The sequence below is a fragment of the Leishmania mexicana genome, chromosome 27, assembly GCF_000234665.1.
Source record: "Leishmania mexicana MHOM/GT/2001/U1103 complete genome, chromosome 27".
Lineage (NCBI taxonomy): Eukaryota > Euglenozoa > Kinetoplastea > Trypanosomatida > Trypanosomatidae > Leishmania > Leishmania mexicana.
Window position 1 is genome coordinate 888045 of NC_018331.1, and position 17534 is coordinate 905578.

The following is a 17534-nucleotide window of genomic DNA, read 5'->3' on the forward strand; positions in this document are numbered from 1 at the left end:
TCACACCAACCACGTCGCAGCGACCTCGTCGTCAATGTAAAGTGTAGCGCGGCCGGTAAACGTCAGCGGTATCGAGCAGGTCGCCGCGTACACGTCAGCGGCGCTATTACCGTTGCCTTCGACCGGTTGCAAAGGTGACGAGGAAGATGTGGCACCATAGGCGGACGACGGCTGCGGGACCAGCGTTAGCTCACCCGCCTCCCTCTCCGAGGGCTTGGCGGCACCCTCGCGCATCGTGCAGTCCAACACACCAGCCCGCTGTGAGGACAGGTGCTGCGGAAGACGAGCGACGGCGAAGGCCGCTTGACGCCCGCTGCCGGCAGCCACCCCCTCCGTCTTGAAGAAACGGAGCGCCACTTTCGGCGCTGTAGACGGCGGTGGCGTTGACGGTAGCGGTGCAGTTCCCACCTTGTCACTCGCATCCTTCGGAACCAACCTCGGCGCCGAGGACTCAATAGCGGCCAACTCGTCAGCGATTCGCACGAGGCGAGCGCGACGCAGCATCTGGGTGCGCTCGCGTGTGCGCAGCGCGTCGGTGGCTGCCGCGGCTGCCTGCATTAATGACGCTACACTACTTTCAATCACCTGCAGCTCACCCACCACGTCCTCGTAGTCGTGCTGCAGGCGCAGTTGCTCCTTCCCCTTCTTCTTGATTATCTCTGCCGCTAGGCGGTCGCGCTCGCCAGAGAGGATGGGCCCCACGCGCCGCAAGTGCGCCCCCCAGGTCTGCAGGTCGGCGTGCAGCTGCGCGCAGAGCGCTCGAAGGTCGATGATGGAGATTAGCGACGGTTGCAGGCATGCTTGCACGCTGCCGCTACGGGATGTCACAAGTGTCATACCTGCAGCACGCTGAACCATGGTCTCGTACTCGCGCAGCGCATCGCTCTCGAGAAGCTTGGGTGCTGGGTTAACGCTCAGCGTGCGACGGCGCACCTGCGTGGGTGCCGAGGAGGATCCTGTGGAAGCTGCCGCCGCCGCGGCAGCTGTCGGAGACGCCATGACGCCGTCACTGCCTTTGTGCAGCCCCTGCGCTTTCTTCTTTGACATGCCGCCAGGAGCGTCCTTGGAGGGCGAGCGCCTACCCTGCGCCTTCCCTCCACTACCGCCTGCTGCAGCCGAGGTTGTGGACCTCTTCGCCTCGCGCTTGCCGTCCCTGCTCATCTTCTTCTCTGAGCCCTGCCCCTTGGGCGACCTCGAGGCGACTTCAGCAGCGGAGGAAGAACCTTCTAAGGTCGCACCAGCCCCCGCATCCGCCGCCACTGGGTTCACGGATGAATGCGTCGATACAAGGATTGGCGTCACAGAAACCGCTGATGTAGCAGTTTCTCCTGACTCATTGCTGGCACCGAGAGCCGTGGCCTTTGTGTCTGCATGTTCATCATCGGGCGGCGGAGCAAGTTCTGCTGCGGACAGATTGCATCCCTCCACTAGCGACTCTGGTGGCCGGTCTTGGCGTGGGCAGGCAGCCCTTGGTGACTGCGCCGTCGAGGCAGGAGTTTGCTCGTCGCCCTCTGCCACCACTTCAGCCGTTAACTTGCCGTGTAGGCAACGTAGCTTCGTCAGGCGCCGGCCCCACCACCGTACATTGGAATTAGCAGGCAGCTGCACTGATACACGAATCATACGCCCAGCAGCTGCAGCCGCCTTGCCGTCTCTGCCACTACTCGTCGTCTCGTGACGGGTTTGCAGCGCCTCCAACACGTCCCTGCACCGCTCAGACTCCCGGAGATCCGCAGAGAGCGGGCAGAGCAACACGCCATCCCTGCCAAGCAGCGGCTCATGCAGCGTGGCCCACCCCACCGACATCGCAGTCGGCATCGCACTGGTCACCTTCGTAAGCGCAGATGCGTGCGCCGCCGTGTGAGAAGTGGCGGTCAGCCTCGTCGCCGTCTCTGTCGAGAGAGGCGACACAGCGACGCAGGCGAGGCCATTCAGAAGGTAGTGCCACTCCGGCTCCATCACTACATAGGGAGCGGGCGTGGCAGGCGCAGCAGAGGCAGTGATGGCGATAGCGCCGGCATTCGCCTCGCGCGGCTGTGGGTACTGCTGCATGCGGATAAAGGCAACGTGCTCGAACTCGCTCATTGCGTCGTTCGTGTCCTTTGCGTAGATGTGCAGGGCGAGCGGCACGGCAGCGCTCGCAGCAGACATCGTCGTCGCATCCGTACCGGGCAACGCGTCGGCTTTCGAGACAGCACCGTCGCTCTCCGTGAATGCAGCGGCGTGGCGTTGAAAGGTAACAGCCGTGTCAACCAGCACCAGCCAAACAGATGGGTCCACAGGACTTCGCTGGGTCAGCACCTCAGCCGCGCACGTGGTTGGTTGTGGAGGTGTCAGCTCGCACTGACGAGTCACCTGAGCCACAATACGGATCGAGGGATCGCGACAGCCGCTGCGGCATACCCGCCCATCCTCACCGGCGCACATGGAGCTGTGCGTGACGGAGAAGCCTGCTGAGGTGTAAGGCACACGCACAGCCACGCAGACAGTGCGGCACGACGGGTCGCTGGCGTGTATATGCATTGGATGCATGGTGGGTGTCAGTAATGTCACACCCAGCGTCGAGTGCACGTCTACCGCGGCGCGGCGCGCCTCGACCGAGTCCGCGATACTGCTGCCGTGACTGGCGCTCTGCGGGCCGCCATCGCACACCGTCACTGGCATGCTCTGCACAACGCGCCGCGCCGCTGCTGGACTCATATGGTGGCACCCACGCACCACTTCGTACTCCTCAAAACCTGAGGCAAACAGCAACGTCGTGCAGACGACAGAGTGTGCCTCCTCCGTGAAGGGGGGCGCAGTCCCCTTCTTGCTCAGGGTGCCGGAGGAGGCACACTGTATCACCTGTCGCTCCTCGCACGCCTCCGCGAAGGTTGGTACATCGCGCCAGCCACGCACCTGCTGCCAGGCGCACCCAACCGTGTAGGCGCCAGTCCACAGGAGAGGCCACAGCCGCTGCGCCGCAGCAGCAGCAGCTCGTTGAGCGTGAGACGCGTCCGTGATGGCCCCGGTGCCGTTGTTGCTGGCTTTGTGCTCAGGAGCTGCGAGATGCGCTTCTTCTTTGCTCAGCCACGCCGCCGGCACCGGATCGGCGCGGTCCCGCTCGCCCGTCCCCTGCTGCGATGCCGCCACCTGGAGCTGCGGCAAGTCTGCGCGCGCCGCGGCGTCTCTGGGGCCGGTGGGTGCGCCGGCTGCCGCGTACGCATGACCCTCGATGCGCACTCCTGCGTAGCACCGTGTTGCGTTGGTACTATTTGCCGTCGTGGCTGTCGATACCCTCTGCGTTGCCTGGCCGTTGCTCTGCGGTAGGCTGTGGTTCGAGAGGTCCAAAATAGGGGTCAGCAAACCAAGGATCATCTGCAGCACCAGGGAGCGTGGGCTCCCAGTTATAGCCTGCAGATGGAGCCCGTGCACCTCGCCAGATATGTAGCCGTACGTTGTGCAGGCATTCTTTGCGACGTTGGCGAGAAGCGAGGCTTCCTCCGACAGCAACGGCAACACCCACGACGGCGCCGCCTCCGTCCCGCTCCGCTCGCGCACGTCGCCCTCGTTGCCGTCCTCAGAGCGACTGCGCCGGCCGTGCGAGCCACTGACGCTCGTGATCTTAGTCTTCGGTTCTTCTACCTGCCACTGCTCCAGCCGGCGCGAGAGTTGCTCTAGCGTCGGCAGGAGTGCCGTAGGTGCACCAGGGCACTCGGCCAACCCTACCAGCGTGGCACGCGATACCGCGTAGAGGTCCTGCAGCGCCGCCACTCGCTCCTCGTCGCCGTAGTACATTACAGCTGTGTCGTGGGCAGCCAACGACAGGCCACGGTGGCGTTGTGCGGGCGGCGCTGGTTGTGCTTCGCGCAGCGCACGCACCGCGTCGAGCACAATGTTGGCGGCGGCAAGACTGCGCTTACAAGCGTTGCGGACGTCGCGGAGCTCCTGCTCCATGTGCCGGATGCGCGCCTCATGAATGCTGCGCAGCTGCGCCATCTCCTCGCTGCGGCGCAGCGCAACGGGATCTTCGGAGGAGCTGCTTGTGCGCATCGCTGAGCTGACAGTGCTGGTATGGCTCAGCTTCTTGTGGCTGTGTGGCACCACCGGCGGCACGCTCGGCTCGCCCGTGTTGCTGTGTTGTGGGGGTGTCGAGGAGGTTCCCATGTTCACGCTGAAGGCGTTCGTCGTCATGAGGCGGCGACCCTTCCTCAGCGCCTTCTCGGCCTCGGAGGCCCACGCCGCCTGCTGCGCCGCTTCGGCCTGCCTATGAGAGGCTCGCATGTCTCGCAGCGCCACTTCCAGCGCGGCGCGGTAGCGCTGCTGATTGCGAAACTGATGGCGCAGCTGAGAGAGGGTCAGTTCATGCAGTCCTTGACTGCGTAGCGTGGCCGGGGTCGCGCGCAGAGCAGACACACCCGCCACCGTAACCCCACCACCGGGGAGATCGGGCGAGACCGTACACCGCCGCGACAACGGCCCACCCCCGCCCTGGGGGGCCCCTGAGCCCGTGGTGGGCCGCTGGGGTGCTGGCGATGGTCGACCGCTGCGCCGTCGCGTGGCGCTGCTCACACCAACACCTGTGGGCAGCGCTGAACACGATGGGAGACCGTCGAGAGCTTTCTTGCACCTGCGCTTCTCCTGACCGGTCTGCATACCCGTCTTCGGCGACATGACTTGCATCACAGCACGAGACACGGCGGAGCTGGCAATGGATGCCCCCTCGCCTTGCACAGGGCAGTACTGCTCCTCCAGGTGGCGGCGCAACTCCACGGCCGCGCTCTCGGCCGCGCTCTCGTCGCAGAAGTAAAGATCGTTCTCCTGGACGTACGGAGCACCGACTGTGGCCTCTCGCTCGACAACCGCCGCGTAGGCCGCCGGCGCACGCCGTAACTCATTCAACTCTCGCACGATCTCCTCCTCAAAGGCGGTGTAGGCCCCGTTACTCGTGCTCACCGTCTCGCGCAGAGTCGCGGTGTTGTTGAAGTTTGCCGCCCACGTATTGCGCAGCGATGCCTCCTTCACCATGCGCGTCGACTCCGTCGTCGTACCCGCTCCAGCACCCAAAGCAGAAGGCACCCCTGTCGAGGTTGAGGCTACCATACCTGTGCGCGCGAGAGACGGGCCTCCGCCGTAGCCCAACAGCAGCGACCGCGCAGTGCCATTGTGCCCTCCTGCGCTTGGTTGCGCCGTTGTAGAGGGGTACGGCTTGCGGTGAACAGTACCGTCGCTCAGTCGCCCTCGTAGCCCACAAATGGTCACAGTGGAGGCAGCAGCAGCAGCAGCCGGCGACTTGCTGCCCGCAACATTCACGCTCACGTCGGCGATGCGATTGTAGGCGGGCTGCGGGCTCGGTGGCTGAGAGATAAACTTGTACTGCATACGAGGACGCCTGTGACCGCGCGGCGATACGCCGCCATCCTCAGCAGGCAGGGCAGCGTGGACGGCGGCCTCTGAGAGTGGGGCCGCTGTTGTCCCGGCTGCACTGGCGACACCGGCGGGTGTCATAGTAGACGGCGCCCCGCCTGTTTGGAGAGAGCGTCGCCCTGGCGGACGCGCGGACTTCGTGGCAGACATCACGGTAGCGAGAACTTGTTATCGCAACGTGCACAACCGAGGAAGCGGAGACAAGGTGAGCTACACACGCACACAGGCACAGCGGGCAAGGTTCCGAAGTGTGCAGAGATATCCTCTTGCTAGAGCGGCCGTGGCGACGCAGAGGACGTATCTCCTTACACACCCGCACACGCACGACAGCGCACTGCAGAACGAGAGAGGGGAGGGGCAGCGGTGAGCTGTGAGTGCTTCAAAAAGGGAAGATAATTAAAAAAGCGTGGGCAATGGGAGGCGATGCGTCGCGAACCGTACATACATGTGTGTAGCGAGCAGCACTACCTTTCCTTCGCCAGCGTGTGAGAGAGAAGAGGGGGGCAGTGTGGAGAGAAGAGAGAGTCGGCCGTGTGAGGAGTGGCACACGCAGCGTCGCATCATTGCCTACGGAGGGCATGTGTGCAACTGTGCCGCCTGCGCCTAGCCTCACAACGCGAGGTGGTATTCACGTACGGTGTGCGCATGTTGTCGTTCATGTTGGTTCCGCTACTCGCAAGTGTGCTGGGTCGTCCGTCTTTTCAGTTTTCCTGTCTGGCCTGGAGGAAATGTGGACCAGGGACCGGCCTGCCTCCAATGCGCACGCAAGAGGTGAAAGAGAGCCCGAGAGGGGGACTTCGAGTCGCAGCACCAAGAAGGCCGTGAGCCAGGTGCCTGTACGGGGGCAAGATGTCGCGTATTCGCGGTGCGGGGAGCACATGCATCTTCTCCTTCCGTTGCTGCCCTCCTCTCGCGGTCACTAGGAACTGCGCCAGCACCTCAGATCTGCCTTCGCGTATCGCGCACAGAAAAGCTCAGAGTGGATACGGACAGGTTCTGCTGATCGTGCTCTCGGGGCCAAAGTACAGAGTGATCCTGTCGCTGGTCACGCGGCGAATGCTCGGTGGTTCGAGGCGCGGGACCCTGTGCCATCGACTTGCCGCTTTCCACGCAAGCAGCAGTAGACAACGCACCAGGGGGAGGGGGTTCTGTGCTGCGGCATATCCGGAGCACGTCGGTTTTCGTTTCACCGCTCTCGCCCGGTGGAGGAGAGCTGGTGTGCCATTCGCTCTGAGCGCTGTGTCCATTAGCGTGAGCCCGCCATGAAGCTCGCCAAGCCCCCTGAAGATGCTGATGATGGTGCAGTCAGCGCACGTGTACTTTGCCTGCACCGACGCTTCCATCGCATGAGCGAACAACACTGCTGTATGCTCCTTCGGCGGAGGATTGCTGGCACTCGCGAACGTGGCTACGCGGCACCACAGGCTGCCCATCTGCCACCACGTAGAGGTGCCCACAAAATCCCTTGCATGAGCTGCCCGACACTCCCTCCCTCTCGAACCTCCGCCAACACCATCTTCGGCTGTGTTGCGCGCGTGACTAACGGCCGTGACAGTAGCCGCAGCAACACATGCCCGCTTCACACGGCGGCAGAGGCTCCGTGACGTTCGGAAACTCAGTACCACGTACGGTGATCTCGGCTCGCACGTCCCCCAAGATGGGGCGGAATTACCAAACGGACCCGACATCACTGGCCCGCGTCTTGTACGCCGCCAAGGAGACCCTGATGAGAATCCTCACGTTGTCTTCGGTGTGCTGGAGCTCGAGTCCGTTGCTCGTGGAAGGCGATGTGGGGACTGGGACTCCCTGGTCACCTTCAACTCGCTCCAAGACAAGGTGGCCGCTCCCTTCACGCGTCTTCTCCTCCTGCCAGGTAGAGGAGCTTTTCGAAGCGCCGCTTGCAGGCGCCTGCTGTGCTCGCCTTCTTCGTGCTGCGTCATGCACGCGTGGGGGGAGGGGGGGCGATCTCCTTCACTTCGCAAGTGTTGAATGATGGCCGCGTTGGGGGTGCAGCACCGTGACCCATCGGAGTCTTCAAAATGAGACTGCCGTGATGCCGTCCTGCTTGAAGGGCATCTAGTCCTCATCAAACTCGGCGAGCGGCAACATGAAGGCGGCTTCATTCAGGATGACGAGTCCACGCGTAGGTGGGATGCGTGCACGCACACACTACAACGCCACCGGGACCGGTCCGGCATGTGTGTGAGGGGGTCACGCCAACGTGGCGTACACGATGGGGGGGGGTCAAGTGGCCGTTATTGCACATGTCGTCCAATGATGAGCTTTCTCGTTCAGGGGAGGGCGGAGATCATCTCACCGACTACCTGCGGGAGGGGGGAGGAGGAGGCAGGGAGGCGAGATTTGTAGTCACGCACACCTCTCTGGTACACGCACACCGTAGAACATGTGTTTGATCTACGCGGGCACCACACGTGACAGCAATGCAGACGTAAATGCAAAGAGCGTGGGAAAGAGGGTAGAGGGAAATGGGGATGGTTGTCTGTGCATGTGTGCTCTTATCGAACCTGAAGCGGTGGTCAGAGGGGGAGGGGAGCACGCACGCAGAGCTGCGCATACTCCTACCGACAGCCTTCCCCATCGCACACTCGCGCCAAAAGGTGCCCAGGGGAGGGGGACAGAGGCAGCCAGAGGAAAGACACACCGTCGCTCTTCATCTGCTTTCCCCTACGTCACGCTGCCCTCTCCATGTCTCCTGCACGCTAGTGCGTCCGCGGCACACGGAGCGCTCCAGGGGAGGGGAGAGAGACGGTGCAACACCATGCGCGGTCGTAGCGCGGGGTGTGCATACGACCCTCCTCCCTCGCCATGTCCGTGACAGAACAGTTCATGTGCGGCGGTTTGACTGCGCTCGCCGCGCTGCTATCGCTCCTTCTGGCATCGACGTTATCATTGCTTTGTTGTCCCTGTTGTTGTTAACCTCGCTCGAACAGCAAGGAAGAAAAGGTGAGTATCGATGTGTGCGAGTGGATGAGGCGGCGGTGGTGGTGGAGGCGGTGGTGGAGAGGGCGTGTTTGCCGTCCATCTCACAATGCACCTCACTGTCCGCTCCCCACCTCGCCTTGATACACAAACACGCCTCTCATCGTTATGACTTTTAACCCCTTCAAGCCTCACTCACGCGTGCGGGCGCACCATCCTCTCCTTTCCCCATTTCAACGAGCCGCCATCCGATTGGCACCATACTCGCGCACACCCAAAATCGTGCTACTGTGTGCAAGGCAGTCGTCACCTTCTCCCTCCCGCCTTCTCTGCCTTGGTCTCTTCAACCAGTCTGCCCACACCGCTGCATGCCGTTATGCCGAGCGGCTACAGAGGGAGGGAGGGGGGCGTAGATGAGCCGCAACACACAGACGCCATACACAGACGCAGATATTGAAGCCCAGCAGCGGGGGAGAAAGAGATGCTGGGCGATAGAAAGACGTCAGCAACACATGCGCGGGCCATGACGGCCGAAAACAAAGATTCGCTTCTCAGTGCGGCCATTCGCCGCCGTGGAGCATGCGCCCAGGCACACCCACACACGCTGACCCCCGGCCCGGTCACACAGGCCCATCATCGCGCGGCACCAGGCACCGGGAGACACACGCCCTGCAGCAGTGCGCTGCCACAGTCGCCGGAGCACAGCCCCTGCCTCAAACGCTACCCACCCACTCGCCTTCAAGATTGCCTCGCAGCCGCGCCCATGGTGCCCGCCGCCACCGGGTGCACCCCCGCGGGGTCGCATGAAGGCCCCCCACCAGCACCCAGCGAGCGCCGGGCGGGATACCCGCGAGTCACGCTGACGCTCGGGCCCATCGTGTGGGCGGCACAAGCGCCTTCACAGTCGCAGGCCGCTCCAGCAGCACGCCGTTCAGGGCCTGAGTGCCAACATGAGTCTCGCTGGGCTCCGCCGTGGAGTGGGCACACGACCCTGTCACCACCAGAAGCGGTGCCGCATTTCGCAGGGCCCAGGGGGTGGGGGGCTGCCCGACTTTCGACACAGAGTGGGGGAGGGGGGAGGAACGGGACCGCGAGACGCCACGCACGGAGGTGTGTACCCCCTCGCCAGTAGTGGGGGGAGAGGGACGAAGAAGAAACGGAAAAAGTTGTATCACCATATCTGGTACGCATGTCTCCCTCCCTCCCTCCCCTCCTCTAGGAGAGAGCGACAGACAGAGGGGGGCAGAGGTGAGGGATCGATGTGATGATGAAACATGTTTGCCAGCTCATGCAAACACATGAAAACGCTCCGTAGAGTGTTCTGCGGCCCTCACACGTGTCGAAGATCGTCTCCAGAAAATAAAAAGGGAGAAACAAGAAAAAATCATGTTGGCAGTGTCGGGTGTACGCCACTGCCTCTCGCTCGCTCTGACGGAGGGCGGAGGGGCGCTGAAGGACAGAGTCTAGTCAGTGAGAGACGAGAAAAACAGCAGCAAAGCAAGGGTCAGATGGCGGCAGGGTTAGAGAGAGGAGAGAGGGGAGAGGGAGACCGGCATACCCGTCGTGGAAAACGAAGAGCACAGAGGCCGATTGCACGTGGGTGTGGTGCTCAGTTTCTTTGGGGGGTAAGGAGCTTGAGTGCCGCCTGCCCCCTCCCTCCTCCCCTCTGCTGCACGCCTTCTCACGCGCTGAAATAGAAACATACGGTACAACGCAGAGCACAGAAAACAACGCGAGAGGGGGAGAGAGAGATTGGAGAGACAAGATGTGGGAGAGGGTGCTGGTAGACGGGGCAGCAGGCACGACACGAGCGCTGCCAGGGGCGACTGTTCGGCACACACGCACACGCGTGATTCGAAGGGCTCCGAGTCGTTACTGCCCAGACGTGCTGAGGTCAGCGAGCCGCTGCCGGACAACATCGTCGAACCTGGACCAGACCGGCTCCCACGTCTGCTCATCTCTCGCCTGTTCGAGGACCTCCTCCAGCACCGACGCCTGCGTGACGCGCGGACGCCGGCAGAGACTTCCGATCTCGTACGCCGTCATGTGAAACTCAAGGGCTGCGATCTGTAGCAGGCGCGTCGTGCATCGCATCACCTCTGCCGCCGTGTTGGCCGCGTCCCAGTCGTACGCAACAGAGTCGGATACACGCTGGCGTGACCTGGGATGCAACGCTTGAAGGGATGGAGTGGAGGAGGACGAAGATGCCGAGCACGCAGTCGACGTTGCACGAGCACGGGCAGCAGCACCGTCGTTGTGCACCGCCTCTATGCTCAAATCATCGCCTCGGTCGAAATTCATCATGAGCTCTACAGCTGCCGTATCCCAAGTGCGCACATGCGTCAGGGTGGAGGGGGCTTCAGCGTCACCATCCATGGCGCTGATTTTCCTCGCGGTTGCAGCACCCTCCGCCTCCGAGGCTGCAACCGCGCTGGTTGTCGCTGCCGCCGCTTTTTTGGCCGACACCGTCTGCAGAGGCGAGAGCCTCCGGAGAACGTCCACGCTCGCGGCGGCAGCACCATGGCCGCAGAAGTGCTGTGGAAGGTGACGCGACGCGAGCGCTGCACTCGCTGCATCAACCATCGCAGGAGAGCATACCGCCGCGTCGCCCAGCATGGCTGCTTGGGCATGCTGAGCATCATCGCGCGTCAGCGACGTCAGCGCAGCATCTGGCGGACTCTCTGTCATCTCAAAGCCGTTGCAGCCTGTGCTTGCTCGCAGCGTCGACACATCGCGGGTGGAGACGCTGCTGCGTGCGAGGAGCGCTGATCGCACCAACTCCGCATCTGCCACTGCGTCCAAGGCGGCGATGTAGGCCAGATTGCGCGCCGAGAACGGCTTCTTGGATTGGGGCCACGACAGCCACTCGTAGTCCGGATCGGCGTAGCCGGACGGGCAGATATAACTGTGGTCAATCGGGATCAAGTGCGGAGCGTCTTCCTTGGCCGTGGTGATGATCGCGGACACCTCAGGTGACGATCGGGCCGCTGTCGAAGGCACAGAAGGCGATGATGCAGCCACGTCGCTCTCTGTGGCGTTAGCTGGACTGGCGCACCGCGGACGACGTGCCATGACGGGCCTTCTTCCGTCTCGGCACCGGTGATAGTTGCAGACAAGTACGTTACCGCCGTGTCGGTCGCCGTTCAGGGTGCGGATGTCGAAGATGGCAAGCGCGTGCACCTCGTCGACGTCGAAGTGGCCGGGGAGAACGTCCGCGGCCTCTTCACAGTCAGGAACGAAAAGCTGCAGACTGCCGATCCGGAGGTGCGTGGATGCTTCCACTCGAGCGGCAACACTGTCATCATCGCCAGCGCCGATACCTCGCCAGTCTGTCCCACCCGTGTGTGAATTTCGAAGGCCGCCGTTCGCAGGGGCATCTCCACCGCCTGTCACCGCGCCCAGTGTGCGTACGGATGCGTCCGCGGTAGCAGCACCACCACCCCCATTGCTGTTGGCTGTTGTCGCACCCACCCCGACCCAGTAGGCCGATGCCACCTCCAGCGTCGGCGGCACCCCGGCGTTGTGTCCGTGATCGAGGAGGTATGCGAGCACCTCACGCCGACTGCCGCTGCCGGGGGCAAACGTCTCCGCGCGGTCACTTTGACGATTCGCGTGTGGGTTGCTCTCCTGGCCGATTTCCTCGTCGCACGGCTTGAACACAGCCACCACGGCACCACGGCTGTCGCTGTCGGTCGCCGCGAAAGTCGCAGTCGACGATGGGGACGACGGCCTTGCAAGTCGCACCATGTACGTGCCACCTGCGCTGTTGCTGTGCAGCTCCAGGCGCAGTAGGGTGTCCCACAGCTGAAAGGCAGCGAGCGCCTGGCGGAAGAGATGAGGCTCGCCGGATGCGGGTGCACTCTTTAGCAGGACCGCGTTGACGCCGCTAAGTCGCGGCTTCATGATCCAGTGCTCGTGCGAGCCGCAGCTGCTGCCGCCGCGGCATCGGCGCGGACGGAGACGCAGCGAGCTGTCCCCGCCCTTGTCACTGATAGACGTGGCGCTGTGGCCCTGGAAGCAGACCACGTAAGAGGGGAAAAGAAGGCCGGTAGACGGCGCCGTCGTCGGCGTAGCGGTGCCTGCCACCGGTCCAGTGCAGCGACCGCAATCGCCGCACCCAGGATTAGAGTCCTGTAGGTACTTGCGAGAGAGCTGTCGTGTCGTGCCGTCCCCGCATCTCACCAGCTCAGGGGAGGATCTCCTCACGCTCAGCATAGCGCGCGACAACGAGTCGGACGAGAGAGAGGGTAAGAAAGGTGGCGTCATTCCCGCTTTGGATGTGGTAGCTGTGCCTGCACCTGGCGAGCTCTTCTCCCGCTCCTGCCGCGCATCTCCAAGATGCGAGTAGGTGCTGCTGCTGGTGTTGCTGCTCCTCGTGTGATCGGTAGTGATGTCAGCGGTCGTGTGGTAAGTCGATATCCGCAAGGTCGCCGGCGTGGTGATGCCAAAAGCGGCGGTGTGATCCCACTTGCTGCCGCGGTCGTCCCGGTCGGCATCGGCGCTCTCAAGGAATGGCGTCAAGTCCAGCACGCAGGAGCTGTTGGAGTGGGGAGTTCCGCTCCTGCAGTTTCCAGCGGGTCCAACACGGCCAGTCGTGTTGGAGGTGACGGTCGTGCTCACGCTGCCTTCGTCAGACTCCTCGGCCCCTCTCGATGTGTAGTTGCCCAGCCCCACTACCTCTCGATTCGGCTGGAGCAGAAGCGGCGACGTCAGCGGGGACGTGGACACCAACGTGGCGCCGTGTTGCTGAACGCGCACGTCGTCGGCGGCCTCAACTCGGCGCCACCGCGGCTCCTCTCGCATCTCCTTGAGACTTGATGAGGTGACGGAGAGAGACGACGGTATCGAAGGCGAGACAGCAGCGACGATATCGACTTCCTCGTGCTTCGGAACCAGCGCCGCCGTAGGTTTGGAGAACACACGCATGGCTTCAACGCAGGGGAAAAGCGCCAGAACGGCTGGGGGCTGAGGTTGTATCACAAGTACAAGCGCGTCTCTGGCGGCGGGTGAGTGGGTAGAGACAGATCCCCTCCCTCTCACACACGCATACACACATACATACACCGCAGCAGCAAGAGAAGACCTGAACAGGAGTGCACGCGATGATGATGATGATGGTGGGGGGTGGCGGAAAAGCGAGACACGCCGGCCACCAAAACAGGTCAGGGCAAAGACGAGGGCAAAGACGAATTCAAAACGGGAGACGGGCAGGAGAGACAACGACGAAGAGGTGCACACGCAGTGACCGGGAGAGCCTCGAAATAAGCGAGGAGGGGCTTTGGCACGGGAGACAAGCAGACACGAAAAAAAAAGAAAGAAAAAAAGATAAGCACCACCACAACAGCAACTACATGGAGAGCCCGGCAAGCGCTGCACGCCAGGTGCGGCAGCGGTGGTGGTGTTGGCGGGCGCGACAGCGGTGGAGAGGGGCTGGGGAAGGGGAGAATGGATGAGTGCTCTACGCACGGTGTGGAGAACGAGGGAGCAGGGAGTAGAGAAGGCAGACGTCGTAAGAAGGGAACAGAAAAAGGAGAGATGGAGAGAGACAGAAGAAGCAGCCACTTGACGATCGTGGCTCTACTGTATGTATAAGAGATGCGTGCGTGCGTGCGTGCGTGTGCGTGCGTACGTGTGTGTCTGGCTCCACACACAAGTGAATTCGTCAGCCGAAGAATGCCGCACTATACATAGACAAGCAAGTATCCACACGAGACACGCACACGCAAGCACGCATTCAAAGCCTGCTCAAGCAGCCAGGCACATAAACGCGACGCAAAGAGATGTTGGTACGCACGCTACCCACGCGCAAGCAGCGTACCAACACGCACACGCACGCACGCACGCACGCACACACAGAGAAGTAGCAAGAAGGAAAACAAAGGACGATGATAGTCGACACGGAGAAGAGCGTGCGGTAGATGAAAAAGCGGAAAAACGCAGCGGGGTGTAGAGAGAGCTGCAGGAGACGAAGCGACAACGATACAGTTACATGAAACTGTAAACTGCATGTAGCTGCTGCCACCCACCTCGTGCGTGGGTGCGTGAGCTCGATGGAGAATGCAGCAACAAAGTGGAAAGGCAACGAGGAGGAGGGGGAAAACGAGAGAAAGCGGTTTGTCATATATATATATATAGATAGATAACACGGAGGCGGAGCGGGGTGGGCAGCTGATGGATGTCGCGGTTTAGGCACAGGCTGTGCCACTCGAGGTGTGAGTGTAAGAAAGAAAGAGAGACTACGAGACCCAGGGCGCGAAAAAAGAAAAACGAACTAGAGGAAGAGGCCCGGCGTGTGGTTATGGGCGTGCATTCATACATATGTATACATACGTACACATATATACGCTTCCTGTGCGGGGAGGAGGGAAGGGAAGGACGTGTGCGTGTCCGTCGCGATGTGTCGTCGTGCCAGTAAGGCACCAGTGGTAGGGGGTGGGGTGGGGGGGGAGCACGGAAGCAAAAGGAGGAGGCAAGCGGAGGGGGAAGAAGAGAAGGTGCGCTGTCCGTATTGGAGGGAAAAGACGCGAAAAAGGCGAGGCCACGGAGGAGAAATGTTCACGCACCGGCAACACGGACAGGGGAGTGGGGTGCGGGGCGCAGGAAACGGACGGGTGCGGAAGGGGTCACGTGTGAGAAGGAAAGACTCGCTCTCTGTGTGTGCGCGTGGGGCGGGTCAGTGGGTATACGTGTGCGCAGAGGGAGATGGTTGATTCGAATTCCTTCCCGTGACCACTCACAGAATCGTATGCCCCCGCCTCCTCTCCTTCCCTTCCACTCTCTCTCTGCCCTTTAAATCACGTCGTCCTCACGACGGCTCGCGTCCTTGTCGTCCTTGTATCCGTGGAGCTGTGTGCTGCGCGTCTACACGAACGATAAGCCCAATCACTACACACGCACGCATGCACGAAGATGACGCCAGTCGTGCGTCGGTTGGTGTGTATGTGCGTGGTAGGGAGGCAAGGACGGGAGGAACGGGAGCGAGGGCGGGGGGTCAAGTGGCAGCCGATCTGATGGCTGTACCTCGCTTTACACACTACGACCACTTTGACAGACGAGAAGGTGCGTGTCAATCGGCAAGCGGGGATAAAAGACTTGCGCGGGCTGTGTTTCGAGGTTCTCCTTGCTGCGGCTACGAAGGCACGAGTGCAGCGAGCAAGCGCGTGCTGGCGCACACAAGTATGAGTCGGTTGGTCAAGTGTGCACGGTGCACGAGAAGTAGAGGGAGAGATCAGCTCCGCAACACAACGAGTGCGCTCGCGTGAACACACGTAGCGCAAGAGAAATTCGGCTTAGGCCGCAAGCAAAGCACACACGCACACACAGAGAGAGGGCGGCATGTACATGAAACCGACGAGAGAAAACGACGGCGTGCCACAACCCGTTCCGTCTTACGCCTCGTCTCCTGGCCGTTGGTGTCACTGCTGCCTTTCAGGTATGTGGTGTTGTCTGGGTGCGCGCGCTTCTCGCCCTGTGGGAAGCTTTCATTCAGAGACCAACCTTGTGTATATATTGCGTGTGTGGTCGTGGTGGTCGTCGTGTTGGCGGTGGTTGAGCCATCGGTCACCACGCGTGAGAGAGAGACAGAGACAGAGAGAGAGGGCGAAGCTGGGATGTGAGCAAAAGAAAAGAGCGCCATGGCATGTAGAAGCGGAGACTGGAAAAAAAGACTAGAGAACACCGAGCGCTGCTGCCTCTTGCTTGGCTTCACAGCATGCGGTGCAGGTGAGCGCGCGAAGGGTGTCAGAGGGAGGGTGGTACGAAGTCAGTGACCGTCAGCACACCTCTCTTTCTCCCTGACACCGCCTCACCTACGCACGTGTTCGCGATCCGGGGTGGGCGTTGATGTCCAGTTGGAAAGACACGCCATCGCCTTCTGTGACTTTCCCTCTTTGATGGGGCACCCCCCCCTTCGTTTATCTGCTCGGGGCTGCTGCGGCTGATGTGGTGGCGGTGACGGGGGAGGGGGGAGAAATCAACAGCCAAGATAATGATAGCAAAGATAATAAGAGGACACCCACCCACCCACACACACACACACGCACGCACACACGACAACCAAAACAAAATCGTGGTGGTGATGATGAGGGAGGCACAACGCAAGAGTAAGGGGAGACCGTGACGTGTCTGCGTGTGCGTGTACGAATGCGCGACGGTCTGCCCACACGTCTTTACGTATGCCCGTGTGTGTGCCATCCCTCACAACGGTGAGGGGAGATACAGAAAGGCAGCGCGATGGCGGGAAGAGGTCTAGACTCGCGGTGACAGGAGGAGGGGAAGAGGGGGAGAGCGAAGCGGAGAGACACAAAGCGCGCACGGAGAGGAGAAGCGGAACGTTCCAGCCCGGAATGATGCCACGTGCTTGCTTCTCACCTCCAAGACGCACGTGTGCCCCACTCGATCAACGTTCCTCCATCGTATCCCCTCCCTTCTCCACACACACACCACTAATCCCTTCCGTCTCTCTCCCTCTCTACGAAATCTTCTTCGCCTGCCGGAGGTCGTACTGCTGACGCATCCAGTCCCAACTCTCCTTGGCGCTACCGCCGTCGTTCATCAACGCTAGCAACGACGCGGCGCACATGAACACGAGCCCATAGTTGTAGATGTTGAACTGATAGGACACCCACCTCATCTTCCGTTGTTGCGTTGCGGATGCCGTGGATGAGATGCGATCTAGAGCGAAGAGTCGCTCTAGGCGGAGAAGAGGAGAGGCCTGTATCGGCGGCGATGGCGGTAAACGAGACAGGGAAGGACTTCAATGTGGCCAGCCTCGTCGTCTCAGCGCACCAGACAGGGGGAAGGGGAGGGGGAGGGGAGGAGGTGAGAGAGAGAGAGAGAGGGGGGGAGGACGGCGAAGGGCGGCGGGGACGGGTAGCGGGAGGGAGAGAAGTGAATGCGGCGGAGCTGAAAAAAGAAGAACGTTCGTGTGTGCCGGCGCGCTTTTCTTCCGCCGCCTTGACGTGGGGGCAGCGAGAGAATGCGGTTTGACAACGATAGTGGATGCAGGGTGCCTGTCCTCCTTACTAGTCCCTCGCATGCGTGCGTGTGCGTGTGAGTGGGCTGCAGCGGTCCGCCCCTAAGATGGGGTTCCGTTGGGATACGCGATGCAGAACGCGTGCACCGCGCGTCCACCGAGAGTGGTGGCAAAGAGATGACGGCAATGGCAGCGAGCGGGTTTGCATGACACC

General features: G+C 61.8%; 3 protein-coding genes across 3 annotated transcripts; all 3 read right to left on the minus strand.

Moving 5' to 3' along the window:
- LMXM_27_2130 (conserved hypothetical protein) lies at positions 1-5082 on the minus strand (the record flags this gene model as incomplete). Its single annotated transcript, XM_003876742.1, has 1 exon — positions 1-5082. One exon carries the CDS (start codon positions 5080-5082, stop codon positions 1-3), a length of 5082 nt encoding a protein of 1693 aa, XP_003876791.1.
- Positions 5083-10218: 5136 nt separating this feature from the next.
- On the minus strand, positions 10219-13272 carry LMXM_27_2140 (hypothetical protein, unknown function; the record flags this gene model as incomplete). The annotated part of the gene is made up of 1 exon (XM_003876743.1): positions 10219-13272. The coding sequence occupies one exon, from the start codon at positions 13270-13272 to the stop codon at positions 10219-10221; it is 3054 nt and encodes a 1017-aa protein (XP_003876792.1).
- Positions 13273-16816: 3544 nt separating this feature from the next.
- On the minus strand, positions 16817-16978 carry LMXM_27_2150 (hypothetical protein, unknown function; the record flags this gene model as incomplete). The annotated part of the gene is made up of 1 exon (XM_003876744.1): positions 16817-16978. One exon carries the CDS (start codon positions 16976-16978, stop codon positions 16817-16819), a length of 162 nt encoding a protein of 53 aa, XP_003876793.1.
- Between the last annotated feature and the right edge of the window lie 556 nt (positions 16979-17534).